This window comes from Balaenoptera musculus, chromosome 1 (genome assembly GCF_009873245.2).
Source record: "Balaenoptera musculus isolate JJ_BM4_2016_0621 chromosome 1, mBalMus1.pri.v3, whole genome shotgun sequence".
NCBI classification, from domain to species: Eukaryota; Metazoa; Chordata; class Mammalia; order Artiodactyla; family Balaenopteridae; genus Balaenoptera; species Balaenoptera musculus.
Window position 1 is genome coordinate 15,507,267 of NC_045785.1, and position 22,479 is coordinate 15,529,745.

Consider the following 22,479-nt stretch of genomic DNA (forward strand, 5'->3'; position numbering starts at 1 on the left):
CCAGGACGCTAAATGTTCTTCCCAACATCACAGAGCTGGTGCGGGAACCTGAACCTTCTGTATCTTAATTCAATGCTCATTTTCCTTACATTGCCAATAGGGAATTGTACAGACTCTTCCACTGAGAAAACCTCTCTTCTCTGATTGTCATTCCTGCTACATGGCTCTGAGAAAAACAATGCCTGGGTTCCGGGGTCAATTCTACCGCTGACTCGCTATGTGGCTTTGGACAAGTTGATTCTCAACTCTGGCTTCATTTATTCTTTCTGTAAAATAAGAAAGAAGGATTCATTCAGGGAGGGCAAACATATGTCACACATCCCTCTGTTCCCCTCCTCCAAGCCCAGGCAGACATCAGTAATTGACCATGACACTTTTTTTCAGTGCTGAGCCTGGATTCAGTCTCTACCTCCTTCTCATCTTGGTGTTCCAGGCAGTTACTACCAGTTAAATGGAGCTGGCTTATGAGTAGAAATCCAGTTCCTGAACTAGAGACCTATTGTCAGAATTCTCTGACAATAACTTGGTTCACGTCTCAGTCCCTTTCCCCTTGGAGTCGCTCTTGCTTTCTTTTCCAGTTCAGCTCAGCGAGCTCGAGGTCATCCTTTCACAAATGGCTCTGTATTGGCACAATCCATTCTGCTAAACACGCCCCTTTTAGAAAAAGTCATTACTCAGGCCACACATCCCTTTCCCCACTGACAATGAGGCCATTGAGGGGTTGCTTGAGTCATTAGGTGGCTCATTAGGTTGAAGTTTTAGGAAAAACTAGGCTTAGGGAGGTAGGAGAGAATAGAAATCCAAACAGCCATGCCAAAGGGGAAAGTTCAGCCAATTTAATTTCCTGCAGCTGGTCTCATTCTTCAGCTGCCACTTGCTGCCAAAAACATGGCTTTAAAATTCTAATAGGTGTGAACAGAGACAATCCGTAGGGATCAACAGAGTCTCCTCCTAGCAGCAATACACATCAGTAACTAATGCAAAACTAAACAGATATTGACTTCTTCTGCAGAAAAACAAGACATATTGACACAAGCAACAAAAGGAGATGGACAGAACATTAATGTCAATATTTACAGAGGGGAATGGAAGAGGGGCTGCAGGGCCGTGGAGCCTGGAAGGCCATATGGTGTAAAAGTTGCCAGGATCTACTTGCTGCTGTTTCCTTCAAGATTTTGGAGTGTAACAGTTTGTTTCTCTGAAGCTATGCTGAGATCCCTGGGGTGCCATCAATAAACTCTATAGGGATGAGGGAAAGCCACTCATTCCTGAGTTCTGTGCCAAGGCAGAGCCAACATAAATAAAGATCTCCGAGCTATGCTTTGAAAGCCTCAGTCCTGTTCTCAGGTTTTAGGATCCAGTGCAATCCCTTAACCCTCTGAGCCTCAGTTTCCTTATCTGTAAAACAGAGGCATTGATACTAATATGTATCTCACGGGGCTGGTGATAATAACCATTTACTGAATGTTTACTGTGTGCCACACTGAGGTTCAGAGGAGTGATATAACTAGCCCAAGGTCAAGTTAGTTATAGCAAAGGTGAGATTGAAACCCAGATATGTTTAACTTCAAAGTGTATCTCCTTAACCACTATGCTATAATACATGTTATAGAGGTTAAATGAGATAATGAATATAAAGTGCTTAGCATACAGTAATTGCTTGACATTTATCATTGCATTGTATCATCATTATCATCAATATCATCATTTTCCCTCTTGTCATCTCCTCCACCTTCTCTCTTTGTCATTATTTTTTAGACTATACCTTGATCAAAGTCTCCTGGTGTTGCATAGTTAAATAGGTTAAGACTCTTTAATGCTCACAGACCTTGAAGCAGAAGACTGCTTCATCACCAGTGGGACCTGGACCAGGCCACGTGCCTCTCTTAGACGTCAATTTTGTTTTGGTGGAAGGGGGTGGGCACTCCCTGATCTCCTTACCGCTCAGGGTCAGTAGGAGGTGAAACGAAACTGGAAAACTGTAAGAGAATGGCTTTGAGAAATCAGACTTGCTACACAGATGAGGAGTTTTATGATGATGGCTTTGGCTCAGCCTCTGGTCAACATCAGCGAATTTCTTTATCTGGGGGAGAAAGTGATGTTGGTTGCAGACAGAGGGTGAAAGGTCCACTTGGAGGCTGCTTCTGTGCTGGTATGAGAACAATGTTGTGTGGTGGCCAAGGTAAGAGCTCCTTCCTGCATCCTAAAAATTCCTTTCTTACCTGTCAGGATGCCATGCTGGTGGCTCTTAAGAGCCTCATGCCAGCCTGCCTCTTCAATGTCATTGGGTTTGGATCCACGTTTAAGACCCTCTTCCCTTCCAGTCAGACCTACAATGAGGTAAGGAGGGGGCATGGCTGGGACCAGAAGGGGTCAGGTGGTGAGAAACAGAGGCAAGGAAGGAAGAGGAAAGAGGAGGTAACCCCGAGGCCTGCCCTCATAGAACCTGTTCACCCATATAGAACCTAGATGATGCCGGGAGCAGAGAACCAAAGGGAGGCTATCTCCATGTAGGCAGTCTTCTGGCCTCCCCCCTCCTTAAAATAAAGATCATGTGGGGCAAAGTATGGATGTACACTGGGAGGGGGTAGAGGGAAGGGATAGGGAGAGGATATATCTTAGGCCTCCCACTCACTGAAGCCTCCATCTCATTAGAATGATAGATTCGTGCAAAGTTGAGCTAAAGGAGTGAATAACAGGGGATAGAGGAGTGAATAGGTGGGTGAGTGGGCTAAGAATGGCGCTCACATGGCTCAAGGTAACAGTTTGTAACAAGAGGACCCTTGGCCCCAGTAGGATGTTCAAAATGGGAGCATCCTAGGGAGTTCCCTGGTGGCCTAGTGGTTAGGATTCCGGGCTTTCACTGTTGTGGCCAGGTTCAATCCCTGGTTGGGGAACTGAGATCCCACAAGCCATGAAGCACAACCAAAAAAAAGGTGGGAGGGTGGCGGACATCCTACCCAGGTCTAGGAACAGGAAGGAAGGAAGGGAGGGAGGGATGGAGGGAGGGAGAGACAGTGGGTGGGAAAGGAGGAAAGAAGGGCATAGGAGCCACTTTTCAATTAAAAATAACTTATTTGTCGGTTTTTTAAATACAGAAATAATATATATTGATTGTCCCACAATTTTTAAATCTAGATCATCAAAATGAAAAATTTGAAAATCTCCCATGATCAGTCAGAAAAAAAGAAAAACCACTGTTAAGAGCTTAGTATAAATCCCTTCTTGCTCTAAGCATTTACATACATTTTCAATAAAGGTAGGATTAGACCTCCCATACTTTCTGTAACCTATTTTTCTAACAAAACAACCTATCATGAGCATATGTCCACGCTAGTAAGTATTAATCTGCAACATAATTTTCAATAGCTGCCTACTATTTCACTACACAGATAGGCTGCGACTTATTTAACTAAACCGCTACAGGTGGGCATTTAAGTTGTCTCCATTTTTTTCTATTTAGTTATCTTTGCAGCAAATACTTTGCATACATCCTTAATGATTCGCTTGGAATAAATGCCTAGCCTGGCTGATTCCAAAGGTACATATACATTTTAAGACTTTTGATATATTCCATTACTCCAAGTGTGGATGTTGGAAGAGCATCTTCCTGAGTCAGGAGCAGGAAAACATCTGATATCCAGTGAGAATCTGTCCTCGCTACAGTGACATCCATCCAGTGTCAGGAATCCTTGGCCAGTTGGGTCTCACAGTGTGGGTCCAGGAGGGAGGAAATCTGAAACCCAGATTGGGGAAATGGTTTCCTCAGAGTATCATAGGGATTTAGTGTCACAGTCAGGCCAGGACTCAAGTCTTAAGATTTCTAGTCTAGTGGTCTTTCCACCATACCTCCTGCCTCACTCACCAGAAAAGGAAACCTCATTTGTGCTGGGCAGTTAGGGCTTAATGCGCTACCTTTTCCAGGGGTGTTTATATTTTTAAAGAGGAACAAAGAAAGGACAACAGTAGGTTAATACATCATGAATGGTGGCATTTGGGGCATTGGTAGGTGGTGTTATTGGGCAGACTCACACCGAAAAGTGGCCACCTATTCTTCCTGTGCGTGGGGCAGAGATGAAACTGGGAACATGAGTCAGCTCCAGTGAGGCTGAACTAAGATCCAGGGAAACAAAGGATTCATCCTCCAAGGGGCTTAGAGTCTCCACACCATATAATGACCCTGGGGACGATCTCCCTGCCCATGACCCTTCTCTGCAGGAGAGTTTGGCCAAGGCCTGTGACAACATCCAGAGGATGCAAGCCGACATGGGTGGCACCGACATTCTCTCCCCGCTCAAGTGGATCATCCGGCAGCCAGCGCTCCGAGGCCACCCGAGACTCCTCTTCCTGATCACAGATGGTGCCGTCCACAATACCGGGAAGGTGCTGGAGCTGGTGCGAAACCATGCCTTCTCCACCAGGTGGGCACAGGCTGAAGGTTTAGGGCTCAGTTATTCTGGGCTGCCCTGGGCTGGGGATGTCAGAACTGGGGCAACGTGGAAAGTGCCAGGAGGAGAAGAGGGGACCCACAATTCCTACAGAGCTTTGTTTCCAGGATGGTGTGACCGACTTCAAAGTTTGCCTTTTCCCCACAGTGGTTCAGGAGGGATAAGATGCCCACACCTCTGCATCCAGGTTTCAAAGAGTAGTCTAGGCAGAGGAAGTCTTACCTGCTTCAACTCTGTGCTGGGGTGGGAGGTGATGGGCTGTCCATGTGTGAATGTGAGTGCCCGCTGATGGCCCTCTTTCTTCTCCCTCACCCTCTACCTGAAGCTGGGGCCAGCTCTGAGATAGCTCTGCTGGATCTTGATCCACCCCTTTCCCCATCAGGGGACAAAAATGGCAGAGAGAATGGGAAGTAGCAGCCTCTCTTGTCCCCCCTCCTCCAGGTGCTATAGCTTTGGAATTGGACCCAACGTCTGCCACAGACTGGTGAAAGGGCTGGCAACTGTGTCCAAGGGCAGTGCTGAGTTCCTGGTGGAGGGGGAGCGGCTGCAACCCAAGGTAGGCAGAAGGGCCTCCATCTCTTCTGGTGCTGGGACCTCAGAGGCCCACACTGGTCACACAGCAACTCAGTGGTGGAGCTGGGATTTCATCCCAAGTCTGAGCACTCCACTAGGCTACACTGCACCCCAGTGAAAATCAGAGTTGGAGGCCACAGAGTGGACAATTCCTGGAGCTAGTACAGGACACTAGATGCCCTGGTCTCCAGCCACTGGCTCATATGCTCCATCCACTGGCTGGGCAGGATTGGGGCTCCCAAAGGAGTCACTGCCTCTATGGATAAGAGTTGTGCTTGGGGTCATTTCTGGCCATGTTCCTGATGATGACAAATGATGGCTCAGAAGAATCTAAAGGACCCAGAAATCAAGTCATTTATAGTCTTCTCTCCATGTCCTGCATAATAGGCACAAATAAGCCAACACTTAGAAAATTCCTGTGTCAGTCCAGACCTTCCAGGAACAAGAAACAGAGCTGAAGTTAAGAGTGCAAGAGGGGGCTTCCCTGGTGGCGCAGTGGTTGAGAATCTGCCTGCCAACGCAGGGGACACGTGTTCGAGCCCTGGTCTGGGAAGATCCCACATGCCGCGGTGCAACTAGGCCCGTGAGCCAAAATTGCTGAGCCTGCGCGTCTGGAGCCTGTGCTCCGCAACAAGAGAGGCCGCGTTAGTGAGAGGCCTGCACACCACGATGAAGAGTGGCCCCCACTTGCCACAACTAGAGAAAGCCCTTGCACAGAAACGAAGACCCAACACAGCCATAAATAAATAAATAAATAAAATTTAAAAAACAAAACAAAGCAAAACACACACACACACAAAAAAGAGTGCAAGAGGGTTCTTGAGGGATAAAATCTGTAGAAGGGAAAAGAGGAGGAAACAGGGGGGAAAACTTTTTAGTCCATGTGCAGATGCAACACTTGTGAAAGGGAAGGAGGGGAGCAGGATTGGTCAGGGAGAGCCTCAGACTGCAGTGCAGGTCTGACAGGGTCTCAACCAACCCACCAGGGATCTCTGGAGCAAGAATTGCCCATTAGGTTGTCTATGTTGGGTGGAAAGACCAGGCACTAATATCCCTGCCATGCTCATTTGTTGCCTGGGGGCTTCCAGGGAGAGGTGTGAACTTGGTTTGAAAGCTGAGGCATTGCACATGGAGACTGTCATCTAACTGCATTCCTTGCAGCAAAAGAACACAGTCTTTCTCGAAGGGAAATTTGAGAGTGCACCTCTATGGCTGCCACAATCCTCAAATCATTTTTCTCCAGCTTTGCAGTACATTTGAGGAAATCATCCTAGGGGATGTTAAACCACTGTTGAAGTGCTAAATCAGCTGTCATTTATTGAATGCCTATCATGTGGCAGATACTTCAAATGCAGTATCTTCCCAACTACAGGTAATCTTCCCCACTACACTGAAAGTTGAGAATTACTAACTCCCTTTAACAGAAGGGGACACGGGGGCCCAGGAAGGCAAATTGACTTGCTCAAGATCACTATTCAGTCCATGTTTTGAGACAAACTTTCTGTGTGCCCCAGGCTCATCACAGCCCTACTCTGAGTCTTGGGTTTTTCTCATTTATAAAATGCTAAGCTTAGAGAAGGTGAAAGCAAAGATCTGCTCCAACTCTGATGTTCTAGAGGCATGTTTACTGCTGAGCAAGCCACTCAAAGTCTACTGTCACTTCTTCCCTGCTACCTCTTCTCATGCTCACACCCACATGGTCTTCGTGCTCCTCATCTGTGCATATCCCCGTTCACACATCCCCCCAACCTGTGTTTTGACCCTGTCCAACAGATGGTCAAATCCCTGAAGAAGGCCATGGCTCCAGTCCTGAGTGATGTGACTGTGGAGTGGGTCTTCCCTGAGACTACCGAGGCCCTGATCTCACCTGTCAGCACCAGCTCCCTCTTCCCTGGAGAACGGCTGGTGGGGTATGGCATTGTATGTGATGCCTCCTTATACATCTCCAATCCCAGAACAGTAAGTATTTTAGAAATTCCAGGGGTCAGTGGGGGTCCAGAACCCTTCCCACAAAGCCATCCTTGGCTGGAAAGACAATTTATTTGTGGCAGCTAGGAGCCAATTGGATCTGGGTTTACTCTTGTGGGGTAGAGTTGTCAGGCCATGGGCATTCAGTCATGGTGACACTGCTTGGGTAAATGCTACCATCTCAATATGTGGTTCTCAAGATCCCCTGCAAGAGGAGAACTTGGGGAACATGTTTAAAATGCAGAGCCCTAGCTCCAACCCAGGTCCCCTGAATAAAAATCTCTGAAGATAAGGCCCAGGAACCTGCATTTTGCATAGTCTACTCAAAGTGATTTTGATGAATAGTTCAATTCAGAACAATGGCACTCAGATTTCTTTCCCTGAACACTCTAGACAGATCATATCTCCTTAGATGAACTTGTGTTTTATTTATTTACATGGATAATTCTCTTGTATGTGGTGGCAGAAGTGGAATAAAAATGAGGAACTTCTCAAAGGGAGGTGGAATCCATGCTAAAATGTAGAAGATTGCCTGAGATGCTATTTCCTCATCTAGCTTCCCTCGTTAGTAAGTCTCTCCACTCCCCTTTAAAGGATTTGTCATCTTGTTTTGTCTTTAAGCAGGAGTCACAAACTCAATGCCTAGAGGGATTGGGCAGGTATAAAATGAACAAAATGGGCTTGTTGTAAAAATTAAAGGGACAAATGTCATGAGAGATAGCAGACATTCCCCATATAGAGGAAGTAAGGGGTGGTGAGGAATACAGCAAACTGGAGAGCATACACTCTGCCTAAATGCTCAACCCCTACTCGGCTCTAACAATCAGTTACCATGCAAGAATGTGGACCCTATGTTAAATGTGTTTCCAACCTTTCAAGAGAAGTTAGAATTTTATTTGAAATTTCCAGATTTTAAAATGTTATGGAATCTCTTAAGAACCATGGTCAGTAATGGTAAAAGTGTTTTGGAGATTAGAGTGTTCAACTGCAGGGAGAACATGCTAAACAAAATGCTGGTCAAGACTTTGCACAGTCTAGGCCTTTCTTGGAGGTCTGAGAGGTAGCAGATCATCCACAGACCTTACTACTAGCAGGGACTGTCAAATCTATTCTCCTTTCGTTACCCATGAGACTGGCAATGCTTTCTCCTACTACTAGAAGAGTTGTTGGGTAAGGGTATAATCGTGACTTACCCTCCCGGAAGGTGATCTAGAAATAACTAATAAAATTAGAAATATATACCTTTTCAACCCAGAAAAATCTCCTAAGAATCAAACACATAGAAATAAAAGTGATGTAATAGATTCATGGTCAAGGATTTATTGTAGCCTTTTTTACGGTGGCAAAAAATAAATGGCCACAAAGTGAATGCTTAATAAAAAGGGGTAGTAGAATAGCGTACAGCCAAATGTTTAAAAGAATAGTTGATGTGAAAGATTTCCAAAATGTTTTAAGTACAAAGTTCAAGCTACTGATAAATGTAAGTAATATGGTCCAGCTTTTGTAACACAAGATGACCCCCAAAAGCCCTTATACTTTTATATGTTTATATCATGGAGAATGGAACAAAAGGAACAGATGGTTCATGCTGTTATTTTTGGTTATCTATTCGGAGACAGCAGTAGCATTTAGAATTACACTTTTTTAAAACATTTAATAAAGAATATAATTAAAAATATAAACAACATAAGTGATATGAAAAACCACCTCCATTCACCATCCCTTAAATTTCGGCAGAAGTCTGCCTAAATTCCCCAAGCAAGCAAAAAATTTTCCTATTATTTCGGTTCTTCAAAGGTAGAACCTGCACCACCTCCTCTCCCACCCTTTGCTGCCCTTTGGATGTCCTTCCTGACATCCAGCCTCACTCTAAGCCCTCTTTTCTCTCCCTCCCTCCAGGACAAGAGAAGACGATACAGCATGCTACACTCGCAGGAGTCCGGCAGCTCTGTGTTCTACCACTCACAGGATGAGGGGCCTAGCTCAGACAGCGGAGACTGTGCCAAGAGCTTGGGGACACCCTTCACCCTGAGGCAGGCCAAAGGTGCCCAGCCATCCAGCGGAGACTCCACCACCAATCCTGGTCAGTCAGTTGCTCTTTGTGCTTCACTCCCTTCTCCAGGGAGGCCATGATTGCTACATTTTTACTGCACACTTATTATGTGTTAAGCACTTTTTACAATCTCATTGAACGGTTAGCAGCTGTGGAGGTGGGTACTATAATACCCATTTTACAGATGAGGAAACTGAAACTTGGAGAATTTTAGCAACGTGACTAAGCTCATGGAACTTGAAAGAGGTAGAGTACAGATAAAGAGTTTAGACCTGTCTTCCTCCAAAACCTCTTTATGGTTTTAGTTTCCATTCAGAGGGTAATTACTGATGACCTACTAAGGCTAGGTACTGAGTGCAGTGTGGGAAGCCAAGATGACTCAAACATGGCACTTGTCCCTCAGAAGTTCTCCATCTAGTGAGAGAGATACAACTGGCCTTAACTCTCTTAGAAAGCAGAATGATATGGACCACAAGAAAGTTTAACAAACTGTAAGGATCCCAGGGAAAGGAACATCTGGTAGAGGATATTAACAGAGACATAATGAGGGCACTGGTTCTTAGAAGTGGGAAGGGAGAGGAGATTCCAGGCAGCAGAAACTGCCTGAGCAAAGATGTGGAGGTGTCATACCTAGGAAACGCATACACAGCTGGTATATTTGGAGCACATAATACCTTAAAAAATGAGCAGAAAGGAGAGTAGCTGGGTGGATAGATTAGAGCTAGGTTAGGCAAGGCTTTGAATGCCAGGTGAGGTGAGGCATCTGCACATATTTCAATAAGTAAGCAGTGGAAAACTCAAGAAGTTTCCAAGCAGGAAAGGGGTATGCAAGCCCCTCTCTCTTTCCCCACTGTCCTCCACCCTGATGGTTTCCCCGTCACCACTCCTGCCCAGGTCTAGACTTCTCCCAGCGACGGCGGGCATACAGCACCAACCAGATCACCAACCACAAGCCCTCTCCAAGGGCCCTCACGGCCAGCGACCCCACAACAGCTGCCAGGAGATACCCACTGAGGAAAACCAAGCTGCAGGACCTCACCAAGCAGACCAGCCTGGATGCCCCGCGGTGGCAGATTGATTTGCAGGTACCCAAGTAGGGCATATTGGAGTTGGGGGCGGCCACGGATGGGGAAGAGCTCTGTCTCCTGCTTCAGCCATAAGGATGGAGCTTGACCACAATTTACAGTGAAGTGAGTCACTTCCTCCTTTTTCTGGATCTTCTCTTGCCTGACCTCCAATGACAACTTCCTAATAATGATACCCATTGGTCAATGACATCACCCATTCTCTGCTCGTAGAACTTCCCAGTTGGCAAGGAGCACCCCCATCTACACTCTCATTTGATTTGACAGCACCCCTTGGAAAGGAGGGAATGTGGGGGCCGGCCACCCCCACTCCGTACAGATGTGGAAATTGAGGGTCAGAGAGGTAAAGTGACTTACCCAGGGTCACACAGCCAGTCAGGGGATTGCAGCCAAGGACCTTCTTCCTGAAAAGCCCTTCCTTTCCCCTCTCTGTCACCTTCTGCACCTTCTGAAAATCCCAAGGCTGTACATTCACGCAGGGCAGAGATCATCTCAGAGTCAGAAGCACAGCAGGACCAGTCATCCAGTGTCCGGCCAGACCAGGGTTTCTCAGCTCCCACACTATGGACACGGGAATTCTTTGCTGTGGAGGCTGTCCTGTGCACTGTGGAATGTTGGGCAGCCTCCCTGGCCTCTATCCACTGGATTCCAGGAACAATACCATCCCCAGTCAGGACAGCCAAAAATGTCTGCAGACACTGCCAAACGTCCCCAGGGGAGGGGGGCAAAATCACCAGGTTGAGAATCACTGTCCTAAACCAAATTGGTATTTGCTATTATCTGTATGCCTTACCCCATTTTCTTAAGAATGGGCTTTATGTAGCTTTGTCATTGTGAGTCTGTGGTTCCATAAAAGTAGCCTTTCGCTCTCCCATTCCCACCCATAACCCCCATCCCTCCCCACCTCCAAATACACATAAGCCCCCTATGCTCCCCAACGGCAGGGACACTGCCACCTTGCCCCTGAAGGCTCTTCTCTGTGCTTAGCCAGGAACCACCCGATGCAGTTGGAAGATACTGACCTTGGAGTCAGGCAGACTCTGCTCCTCAAGCATGTTGCTTAACCTCTCTGAGCCCCCAATTTCTTCATCTATGACATGAGGATAATAGCTTGTTAGATGACTGAGCTAACAGTCATCAACAGATGTTTACTGGGAGCCAACTGTAGGTGGAGGACTCTTGCAGCATTGGCTGATAAAAGATGAAGTGCCTAGTGCAGCACCTGGCACACAGTAGGTGTCCTTTAAATGCAACTCTACTTGGTGAGAGCTCTGGGCAGCTTGGCAGCTCTCCTCCTCACTTCTGGCCCATCTTTGTTCATCTCTCCCCATTCCCTGCTTGGCTTCTTCCACAATCTATCTCCAATACACTTGTGTGAATGCATATGCATGCACACACACACACACATATACACTCCCTGCAGCCTATGGCTGGGTGAACGGGGCTGAATCTTAGACTAACTTGTTGCTATGGAAACTGTAGCAGCTTCTGTTTCTCAGTGTGCTGGTGATGGTGGGGCAGGGGTAGGGGGAATCCCAGTCTCTGCTGTGGTAGAGAGGTTAGGGATGCCCTGGGACCCAGCAGCCTTGGCTGGGTACCAGTTCCCACTGAGGCTGTCCTAAGAGGGAGCAGTCCCTTTCATCTCCCACACCCTTGTACCATCCCCAGGACCTCAGGCTCAGAGGAAACAGGAAGGATGAATCTAGCCCCTGCCCCAAGGAGACCCCATCTAATGGGGAGGCACAGTCCTCTTTCCAGTAAATATTTGATAGAGATGAAAAAGACCCCATGGTTAACTGTTAGCCTAAAAACTAAGAGGCACTTTTTCTCTCTGTTACACCTAATAAGTGCCTTTGTCCCCCCATCCCCTCCTCCTTCCAGGCAGACGTATGTGTTCCCAAAGGCACAAAATTTATTTTTAACTAATTTAATATTCTTTAATTACAAAAGTAATACGTACTCAGGGTTTTCAATAAAAAAAACTCTCGAACAGTTCATTTGAATATAAAGTAAAAATAAAAGTCCCCCTCCCCTGTGCCCTGACCCACTTGGTTTTGGGTGTTTCCTTCCAGAAATACTACACACACTAAAAAACACACATATGTGACACATGTATATGTTTTGAACAATCATATATACAAACTGCTCTCCAATTTACTTTTTAAATGTCTTTTTAATTCACTTTTTATATACAGTAACATTATTCTTTTCAGTGAACAGCTCTATGAGTTTTGACAAATGCATGTAGTCATGTAACTCTCTCCACAATCAAAATATAGAACAGTTGCAATTTACTTTTTTGAAATAAACTTTATCTTGGACATCTTCCCATATTGGTTTGGAAAAAATCCGCCTCTTTCATTTCACTGTTGTATGATGTTCCATTGCATGGATGTACCATAATGTATTTACCAACCCCTAGTGATGGACATTTAGACAGTTTCCAGATTTTCACTTTTACAAACAGTACCGTAATAAATATACAATACAGGCACACGGATATTTGCATTCTTGTGTATTACCACAGAATTAAATTCCTAAAAGTGGAATCGCTGGGTCAAAGGAGATTGTGCATCTTGTTGAGAGATAGCACGCTGCTAAATCATTCTTTTACAAGTGTGCTTCAGTGCACAGTCCCAGCAACAGTCCATGAGAAACTGTCTCCTTGTTGACAACTATGGTTGTCATCAAACATTTAAATATTTGCTAATCCAGAATATTTAAAAAATCATAAATTTTATTTCAATTTAGACCAATGCTCACGAGACTGAGCATTTTTTCATGGGCTTATAGAATCCTCTTCCTATGAACTGCCTGCAGATGCCCTTAACCCATTATTCTATTGCATTTATCTCCCTTCTCCTCCACCCCAGTGATTTATAAGAGCATTTTCTTGAAAATGATCTTTGTCATGCGTGTTGCAAATATATTTCCCAGTTTATTCCTTGCCTTTTGAAGTGTTTTGTACTAGCACTAAACAGATTAAATCCATAAAACAGAACAGAAAGTCCAGAAATAAAACCAAATATACATGACAGCTTTGTCAGGATAGAGGTAGAGAATTGATAAGCCATAGGGACTCAATGAATGAACTGTATTCAGTAAATGGTGATGACGCTTGTACTCTTCATAAAATCAAAGAAAAGGCTGCTTTCTATTTCCTTACATCAAAATAAATTTTTTTGTGAATCAAAGATTTAAACAAACAAAAATAGAATCACAAAAATTCTAGAATTTTTTTTAGTAGGAAAGACTTTTTAAGCATGACAAATGAGAAGACATAAGGGAAAAGGCTGATAATTATAACCACAAACACACACAGAGTTTTAAACTTTATGGCCAAAAACAAAAAAGGTGGGTTTAGAATATTATCCATGGTATGTGATTTTCCATGGTTTTCCTGGTTTGGACTTTATCCATGGTTTGGGATTATTTGTGTTGAGGTTTCTCATGGGTAGTGGAGAGCAGGTCATGTGTCCTTGGGTACTACAGGGGCAGTCCCCCAGGAGGAGCTGGGGTAGCCAGGGAAGGAGTTGCGGCTGGGAGTGGAGGGAAGGGGGCCAGCCACCAGGAGCTCAGCCTCCTCCCCTTCCTCTTGCATTCTTAGCCCTTGCTGAACAGTGGCCCGGACCCGAGTCAGGGCCCCAGACTCTGGGGTCCAGGGGCCCGCAGGCCCTCTCTGCTGCCCCAAGGCTGCCAGCCCTTTCTGCCCTCTGGCCAGGAGACCCAGGCTTGGAGCCCCATGAAAGAGCTGGATCTTGGGTCTGGCCTGAAGCCTGCTTCAGACAGCTGCAGCCCTGGGGAGCTGGGTAAGTGCCCACAGGGTCCAAGACCCGACTGGGGACAGGGAGGAATCCTAGGCTGTAGCCCAGCCTAGGGCATCTGGGCTGTGGGGGGCATCTGCTGTGGCCCATCCCTCCCAATCCCTCTCTCCCAATCAACCTGGCCCTTGGGCTGCCTGTGAAGCTCCCAGGTGTCCTCCCTGCGGAGTGACCCGCCACCCTACCTGGCCCCCTCAGGTACTGGCTTCCTGAGAGGTGGGTCTGCCCTACTCTTGGGGACAAGCCAGTGCCACCCCTGCTCTCCTAAGGAAAGAGTTGTGTGTTCCCTGGGGGCGGGAGGGGGGAGGGGGACTGTCCTTGCTTAGGGGTGTCTGCATCCTGGGGAGGGATGATGTCGCCTGGGAATGGACCCCCTGTCCTGCAGCTCAGCTCACAGCCCGCTTGTCCCTCCGCCCCCAGAGCTGTCCCATCACCCCTCCGCCTTCGAGACCGAGACGTCCTCGGACTGGGAGCCCCTAGCCGAGTCCGAGGAGCAGGCCAGTCCCCGCAGGCCCGCCACCCCAGGACCCGTGCTGGGCAAGGCCGTGGTCAAGGGCCTGCGCGACAGCCAGCCTTTGCAGTGGGAGGTGAGCTTTGAGCTGGGGCCTCCCGGCCCCAAGAGGGGCGGCGCGCGCGAGCCCGACCTGTGGAGCGAGACCTTCCACCACCTGGCGGCCCGCGCCATCATCCGCGACTTCGAGCAGCTGGCGGAGCGCGAGGGAGAGATCGAGCAAGGTGAGGGCCGCGGGCCCGCCCCCTCCTCGCAGCCCCGCCCATGCCCCGCCCCTGCCTCTCCCCCAGGGACTGCCCTCCTCCCCTGGCTCCACCCCCTTCCTTCTCTCCACTGCCCTGCCACCGCCCAATGCTCCGCCTCCCCTCCCCATCGCTGCCCCCAGGTGCCTCCCTTGACCCCCACAGTCCCCCTACACACACATACACACACACACACACACACACACACACACACACACACAGAGCGGCCCAGGGCTCCACCCCCTGCTTGATCTACCCCCTCCCAGCCCCACGCTCCTCCACACCTCCCACACCCACCCGGTGACCAGTCCTCTCCTCCCTCCTCTTCCTCTGCTACAGGTCCCTCACTCCTCCTCACTTCCCAGGGCATCTCCCTGCAGCGTCCCTGTAGGGCTCCCGAGACAGAACCGTGGGGATCGCCCTATTCCACCTGCCTTGCTCCTCTGGGACCACACCTATCTTCCCACAGAACCCCTAGATCTAATCGGTCCACCCAGTAATCAATCAAGGCCATTTATTGAGTACGGATCAGCTGGGGGCCAGGCTCAGGGCTGAGCAGTGCCATGACCACCACCATCCCCATCCTTACTTATGAGTGCTTGACACAGATTAGCAGGGAAGCCAGCTGACATTAATCAAATACACACAATTAATTGAGTGCATTTGTCCTAATGCTATTAAGAAGAAACACAGGGATCCAAGAAATTGTATAACAGGGATGATGGGGAGGCTAATTTAGTTCAGGAATTGGGGCAAACTTTCAAGACAGTGATTCCTGGGATCTTGATGGAGCACACTTGGAGAACAGATAAATAGAGAGATAAATAGAGAATATTTCTATTATTTGTAATAGTTTATGCTTTATTTATATAACAATACTACATGGTTTATATTTTATATTATTTGTATTTTTGTATATGTTATTTTTTTTTTCTTCCCATGAGCACTTTACCTTACAGTTTACAGGACATTTGTCCATCCTTCATGCCAAGGAGACTGCTCACCTGCTCAGTAGGAAGAGCCTGGGCTTTGGGGACCATCCTGAGTCCTGATCTCAGGTCCATTCCTAACTTGCTGTGTGACCCTATGCTCACCACTCTCCCTCTCTGGTTTGTCTCTGCAAGGTTGTCCCAATGGGCCAGACCAATGGTCCCCACATAGCCAGGGGACCTGTGAAATACTGCAGCAAGATTCTCATCAGAGAGCTGCAAAATGAAAATAGAAGACACTGACAACACAGAGATTTGGGTTTTTTTTTTAATAACACTAAAGTTATTTAAGGAAAGTAACTGTCATTTTTTTATTAGATGTCTTACCTCTTTTACATTAAAATATCCTTATTTTCTGAAGTGATGGTGGAGGTTTTAATAATCTTGAGGGTTTCTTTTAAATGACCTTAATGGCAAGTTGGTAACTCCTTAATTTTAAGGGCTTATTTAATTCCAAAGATGGGACCATGGATCTAGCCCTCCTTTTAGCTTCCAGAGCTCCCATGTCAGGTCCACACAGTGACCCCCACCCCCTTCTCCCTCTGCAGGGTCCAGCCGCCGCTACCAAGTGAACGCCGTGCACACCAGCAAGGCCTGCAACGTCATCAGCAAGTACACAGCCTTCGTGCCTGTGGACAGAAGCAAGAGCCGTTACCTGCCCACCGTCGTGGGATACCCCAACTCTGGTAAGGCAGGTGCAAGCCAGGGCTCTTCTGAGGGCCAAGCAACTCCCAAGTGGGCCAGAGGAGGGGGACTGGGATACAAAGGAGCCTAGACTGGTGGGGAGGGGTTCAGGGAAGGGCCTTGAAGCTAAAAGGCCCCCCAGCAGATGGTTTGGCCGCCAGGGGGTAGGGGGCACACAAACCCCCATCCCACTGCTCTGCAGAGGGTTGTGAAACCATCCCACTCCCCTTTTCCCACTAAATAAATATGACTTGATTGTATTTTTCCAATTGGTATGTGCTCACTGTGGAAAATTCTAAAATATAGAAAGATGTGGATGGACCTCGAGATTATCATATAAAGTGAAATAAGCCAGAGAAAGACAAATATCATATGATATCACTTATATGTAGAATCTAAAAAAAAAAAAAGATACAAATGAACTTATTTACAAAACAGAAATAGACCCACAGACATAGAAAACAAACTTATGGTTACCAAAGGGGAAAGGGGGAGAGAGATAAATTAGGAGTTTGGGATCAACATATACACACATATATAAAACAGATAACCAAGAAGGACCTACTGTGTAGCACAGGGAACTCTACTCAACATTTTGTAATAACCTATAAGGGAAAAGAATCTGAAAAAGAATATATATGTGTGTGTGTGTATATACATATATATATATATATATATATATATATAAATCTTAATCACTTTGCTGTATACCTGAAACTAACTCACTATTGTAACTCAACTATACTTCAATAAAAAAATAAATAAAAATTTAAATTTAAATTTAAATATAGAAAGACATAAAATAAACAAAAGTGACTGGGACTGACATTCATCCAGAAATGAGTGCTAATTAATCCCTTGGTGTGACCACCCTGCCAGACTTCTTTCTACAGGTGTCTACATGTAGAGAAATCAAAAGACAGATCATTTTGCATAAACTGGATCATACCAATATGTGCTATATCTTACAAACTCTGGGTGTGGGAAATATCTTTCCATCTTTTCATTTCAGTAGCAGCAGGTACCCCACTGCAGGGAGCGATCATCATCATAACAGCCAATTAGACAGTGTTCCAAAGCCCTTTATAGACATTTAATCATTTAATCCTCAAAACAGCTCTGCAAAGAAGGTACTGTTTCCCCCATTTTACAGGTGGGGAAGCAGAGGCAGAGGGGGTAAGTAACTTGCCCACGGTCACACAGCAGTGAAGGGCAGAGTCAGGCTTTGACTCCCAGTAGCCTGGTTTCAGAGTCTGTGCTCCCTCCTACTCCTCTCCACTGCCTCTTTTTTTTTTTTTTTTAATGTTTTTTATTTATTTATTATTTTTGGCTGCATCGGGTCTCAGTTGCAGCACGCGGGCTCTTTGTTGTGGCGTGCAGGCTTCTCTCTAGTTGTGGTGCGCGGGCTCCAGGGCGCGTGGGCTCTGTAGTTTGCGGCAGGCGGGCTCTCTAGACGAGGCGCGTGGGCTCAGTAGTTGTGCCCCGCGGCATGTGGGATCTTAGTTCCCCAACCAGGAATCGAACCCACATCCCCTGCATTGGAAGGAGGATTCTTTACCACTGGACCACCAGGGAAGTCCCTCCACCGCCTCTTAAGGTTTATCAGAATGTAGCCCCCTATTATTAGACCTTTTGTTTATTCCCCTTTTGATTATTGTAAATTGTGCTGCAAAGAACATCTCTGTGCACCTGTCTGGTAATCTCCTCAGGGCTGACATTCAGAACTAAGATTGCATATCAAACAGTTGGCCCATTTTAAATTATTGTGATATATGTTATCAAACTGACCCTGCCCCCAAAGGTTATCATGAAGGAGGTTTTCTACCCTCACCACCACTGAAAATTGTTTATCTTTCTAAACCTACTAAACTGAGAGGGGAGGAAAGTATCTTCGGGGGATTTCTTTAGTTTCTTTGTTGAAAACTTTTCGTATGTTTATGGACTATATGTACTTTTTCTTTCCTGAATTATCAATACATTTTCTGTCCTTTGCAGCAGCTTTTTCTTTTTTCTTTTTAAAACAGACCTCCTGAAAGAATTGTGTTTGGAAACAAAATATGCCTTTTCTGATTCCTCTGCCCTCCCCCCACCTTGCTTTTTAAAAATCTGGTACCAAAATATTCAACGACCCACTCCCTCCCTCCCTCTCTCTCTGCCTCAGTTCCTCTGATTTCAGGCTCTGGCCAGCAGCCCAGGCTGTCACTCCACTGGGTCTTCTCACTCACTGGGCACTGTCACCCTGAATGGTGTCACCCCCTCCCACTCATCTCTGACCTTTTTTTTTTAGCTTCTGTAGCCACAGTCTGGGAGTTTTAAGGACCAGGCACATATCCTAACCCAAGTCCCACAGCCCCCTAAGATCTGATCAGCACTTCCCAAAGTGTGTTCCAGGAAACTAGAACCCTGGTTCCGTGTCTTGTTAATGGCCATTCAGCACAAAAATAGGAAATACCAGATTAGGAAAAAACATTTCTGAATGACTGGATTAAATAAAACTTAAAAGCTTTCTTTACTGCAGGACTTCTCAGAGCCTTTAAGGTGTTTGTTAGTATACATGAAGAGGCTCAGAGAATGCACTACAGTATGAAGCTTCTTCAAGACTTATTTTCCAATGGAACTCTTCATTTTTTAAGGGACAACTTCCAAACTAGTGTTCTCCGAAAATGGAGTTTCCCAAAACACACTGTTAGGTGCTGTAGCTTCATCTTCATACCCTGATGGTGATGCTCTGGGACTCAGGGCCCTGCCCTGTGGGAGAGGAAACTGGGACCTCGGTTTCTGAGACAGCAAACTGAGAGAGAAGGGAAATGGGGTGTTTCTGAGAAAACCAGCCTTTTAACTAACTAGAAAACATTGGTGCTTTCTGAACATTATCTCAGCAATAGAATTTACCTGGCAAGGTAAGTATTATTCTCCCCATTTTCCAGGTAAAGAAACTGAGGCTCAGAGTGGTCAGTACCCCATCCAGCTAGTCAGAGATGGGGCTGGGGTTCAAACCCAGGTCATTCTGCCTCCAGAGCTCATGGTCTTACCTTCTGCAATGCCTCCCTGCCTTGAGATAATTGACAGAGTGAAGCCAGAATCATTCCTGCCAGCCTTGGGGAAGAGGCAAAAGACTGGCACAGTTGTACCCATCTGACCCCTTCTCCTTGTCCTCATGAAGGTGCTGTGTTGCGGATGGTCAGCTCTCGGGTGCTGACCAGACAGTCAAGGGGCACTTCTGCTGGTTTCGGGCGGTCCCAGACGATGCTTGGGGAAGACTCGGCTGCGGGAGATGGCAAATTTCAGAACCTAAGTAAGAGCTGCCTCTGGTGTGCTCTGAAGCCTGGGCCCCTGAGCCACCGCACCCTCATCTCCAAGGCCCTGAAGGACTCTCTCTGAGTCTTCACTCTGGGCATTATGGGGCGAGAGCAAGGCCAGGTTTCCTGGATTCTCTGAGGCCTGAGATGGGCAGGGGGGCTCAGTATGGCCCAGGCATACGTCGTTTACACAGCTTTGCTGAGAGAGCCACCAGGAGCCAGAGAGCAGCCTGGCCTCCCTGCCCACGTGCCCACACCGTCCCCCACCTCTCCCTTTTCAAGTTCCACCAACCCCAGTGGCTGTTTCCCGCCTCCAACCTCTGAGTCCTCCCAGGCACTGAATGCCAGGAAACCTAATAAAGGAAAAAGCAAAGAGGCGGTTCCATCCCACCTTCTGCTTCTTCCAGGATTCCCAAAAGCATCCTTTCCACCTTCACCTGATTTCATTGTGCCTGCAGCTTGGGTCCTTGAAGAGCCATGATTACCATTTGGTGACCTTGCACTAATTCACAGGATTGCCTTAATCCTCTGTGTCCTGGATGTCTGCGTGTCTTTTTGTCCCACTAAAGACAGCCTAACTGCTGCACTAGTCCTAACCACTTCCTACGTGCCCTCGCGTGTACAATGAGCATCTCCTGCCTTCTTCTGTGCATGGGAAGGACATCAGAGGTCCCACCTGGCCACTAGCCCCGACCCCCACATCATAACAATGTTTTACCTGAGGGATTAGAAAGTGCTCACAGACTTTGATGGGTTAAAAAAGGAACAGTTTGTAAGGAGGTGAAAATCCCGAGGAGGATCTCTTCAGAATTAAGGAGTTCTGCCAACTCCTTGGTCCCTCAGAGCCTCCAAAACCAAGGGGAACCTGCTCTACCCCAGAGCCAAGCTGGGTTCCCAGTCTAGAGGAAACTTCTGGTCTACCCTTTCCTTTCTCTGTAGCTCAGCTATTGGTGGCCCATGGCTTCCATCAAAATCACAAATCCCTTCTTTTGAATTGTCCTCTGTTTCACACTCAGTGTGTAGGACTTCTAAACTCTTAGTCTATCCCAAGCCCTTTCCCCCCACAAGGATGACAATGGCTAACACTCACTGAGGGTTTTCTATGTGCTGGGCACTGCTTTAATTATCCATGACTCCTCACACCCATCTGAGAGTGTTTCTTTTATTTTCCACATTAAGAGATGAGGAAACCGAGGCTCAGAGAGATTAATTGACTTACACAAGGTCACACCGCAGATGCACAATAGAACCGAGATTTGAACAAGCCGTGTCTGGCTCCAGAGTCCATGAGGTTAATTAACCACCATGCTCTCTGCCTGCTGGTTGCCTCATTCATTCAGTCACTGGTTCACTCTTGTGCTGCCCCCTGAGCATCCAGTGATAATCAGAGCTTCTTGCCCTCACAAAGCTACTAACGGTCTCATAAGGGAGACAGAGGCTTTGCAGAACAAATCTGCGCATGAAGCTTTTTCCATAGTTTGGATCATTCCTATATAGTATATCTGCCCGTCACTCTCCAGCCATTGAAATATTATAATAGTCATAAGAATAATCATCCTGATTATATATTTTGAAGAAACTATGTGCAAGTATTATCCCCATTTTACAGATGGGGAAACTGAGGCTCAGAGCCCTCTGACATGTCAGTGGATGTTCTGATGCCTCCTGGAGAGCTGGCCTGAACCCACCTTTCCCCCCACTTCCAAACACCACGCTCAGGCCTCTGACCTGCTCCTGCTTCCCTGCTGGGTCTGCAGCTCACGGCTTTATTGAGCACTTATCATGGACCAGGCACTAAGCACTATCTGTGTATTATCTCATTTAATCTTTACAACAACACAGATCAATACTATTATCCCCGATTTGCAATTGAAACTTATAAAGCAAGTAACTTTCCCTGGGGTCACACAGCTAATCATTGGGAGAGTTGGGATTTGAACCCAGGCATGTCCGACCCTTACAGTGGAGCACAGGTGGTATCTTTGGGAGATGAAGGCCCATCCAGGCAGGGATGGGAACCCTGACCTTGCTCTCCCAGCCCATCCCCAGGTACTGTGAATTCAGACCAGCACTCTCCTTGGGAGGATGGGAGGTAAGGGGGAGGGCTGGGGAAGCTCAGGCCTCACTGGCTTCCTCTATTGTAGATGTGGAGGAAAGCCCCACTGCGCCCTTCAGTGAGAACACATCCCCGGGCCGCGAGAAGTACGCTACTCCTGAAGGTGAGCGGGCAGTCTGCCAGCTCTCCCTTTAATTAAAATAGTGATAGATCTTTGGGCCAAGAGAGTGTCTTAACCCAACAAAGTCCTTGTTGGTTCTTTTATTCCTCAAAACAGTTCCATGTACGATAAATAGGAGGATCCACACTTTAAAGGAAGAAAACTGAGACTCAGAGAGGTGAAGTGACTTGCCCAAGGTCACACAGCAAGTTGGTGACAGAGCTAGGCCAGGAATCAGGCATCCCAATTCCCAGCTGAGGGACCAGTCTACCACCTCAGTCTGCCGAGAATCTTCAAGCAATGTGGCCATTGAGGAAACTCAATGTCCCTACTTGGGGCTGAAGGGGGTTGATGTGAAGTTGTCACTGTCCCCACAGGTAACCTTCCAGAAGATGCCAGGGGCCACCAGCCAAGGGAACTTGGAGGCCTGCTTCTTTACACACGGACCCACATATTTCTCCCCTCCCCATACCAACTGGGTCAGAAACAGCCCTGCAGCCCAATCATTAGCTCAGATCCCTAGGGGTGTAGGCAAGCCCCTGCCCCTCTCTGGGCCTCTGTTTCCCCATCTGGGTAGTGAACAGCCGGAC

General features: G+C 47.1%; 1 protein-coding gene across 1 annotated transcript in view; it reads left to right on the forward strand.

The window, feature by feature from the left end:
* The window catches only part of VWA5B1 (von Willebrand factor A domain containing 5B1), a 39,486-nt gene that overhangs the window by 14,231 nt on the left and 2,776 nt on the right, over nucleotides 1–22,479 (forward strand). Inside the window, exons 8-18 of the mRNA XM_036873965.1 lie at nucleotides 2,230–2,340; nucleotides 4,219–4,421; nucleotides 4,890–5,004; nucleotides 6,795–6,980; nucleotides 8,889–9,072; nucleotides 9,937–10,127; nucleotides 13,735–13,936; nucleotides 14,369–14,683; nucleotides 16,239–16,376; nucleotides 19,538–19,651; nucleotides 21,818–21,892. Of these exons, the coding sequence (XP_036729860.1) occupies nucleotides 2,230–2,340; nucleotides 4,219–4,421; nucleotides 4,890–5,004; nucleotides 6,795–6,980; nucleotides 8,889–9,072; nucleotides 9,937–10,127; nucleotides 13,735–13,936; nucleotides 14,369–14,683; nucleotides 16,239–16,376; nucleotides 19,538–19,651; nucleotides 21,818–21,892 (1,834 nt within the window). The remainder of the gene's footprint in view (nucleotides 1–2,229; nucleotides 2,341–4,218; nucleotides 4,422–4,889; nucleotides 5,005–6,794; nucleotides 6,981–8,888; nucleotides 9,073–9,936; nucleotides 10,128–13,734; nucleotides 13,937–14,368; nucleotides 14,684–16,238; nucleotides 16,377–19,537; nucleotides 19,652–21,817; nucleotides 21,893–22,479) is intronic.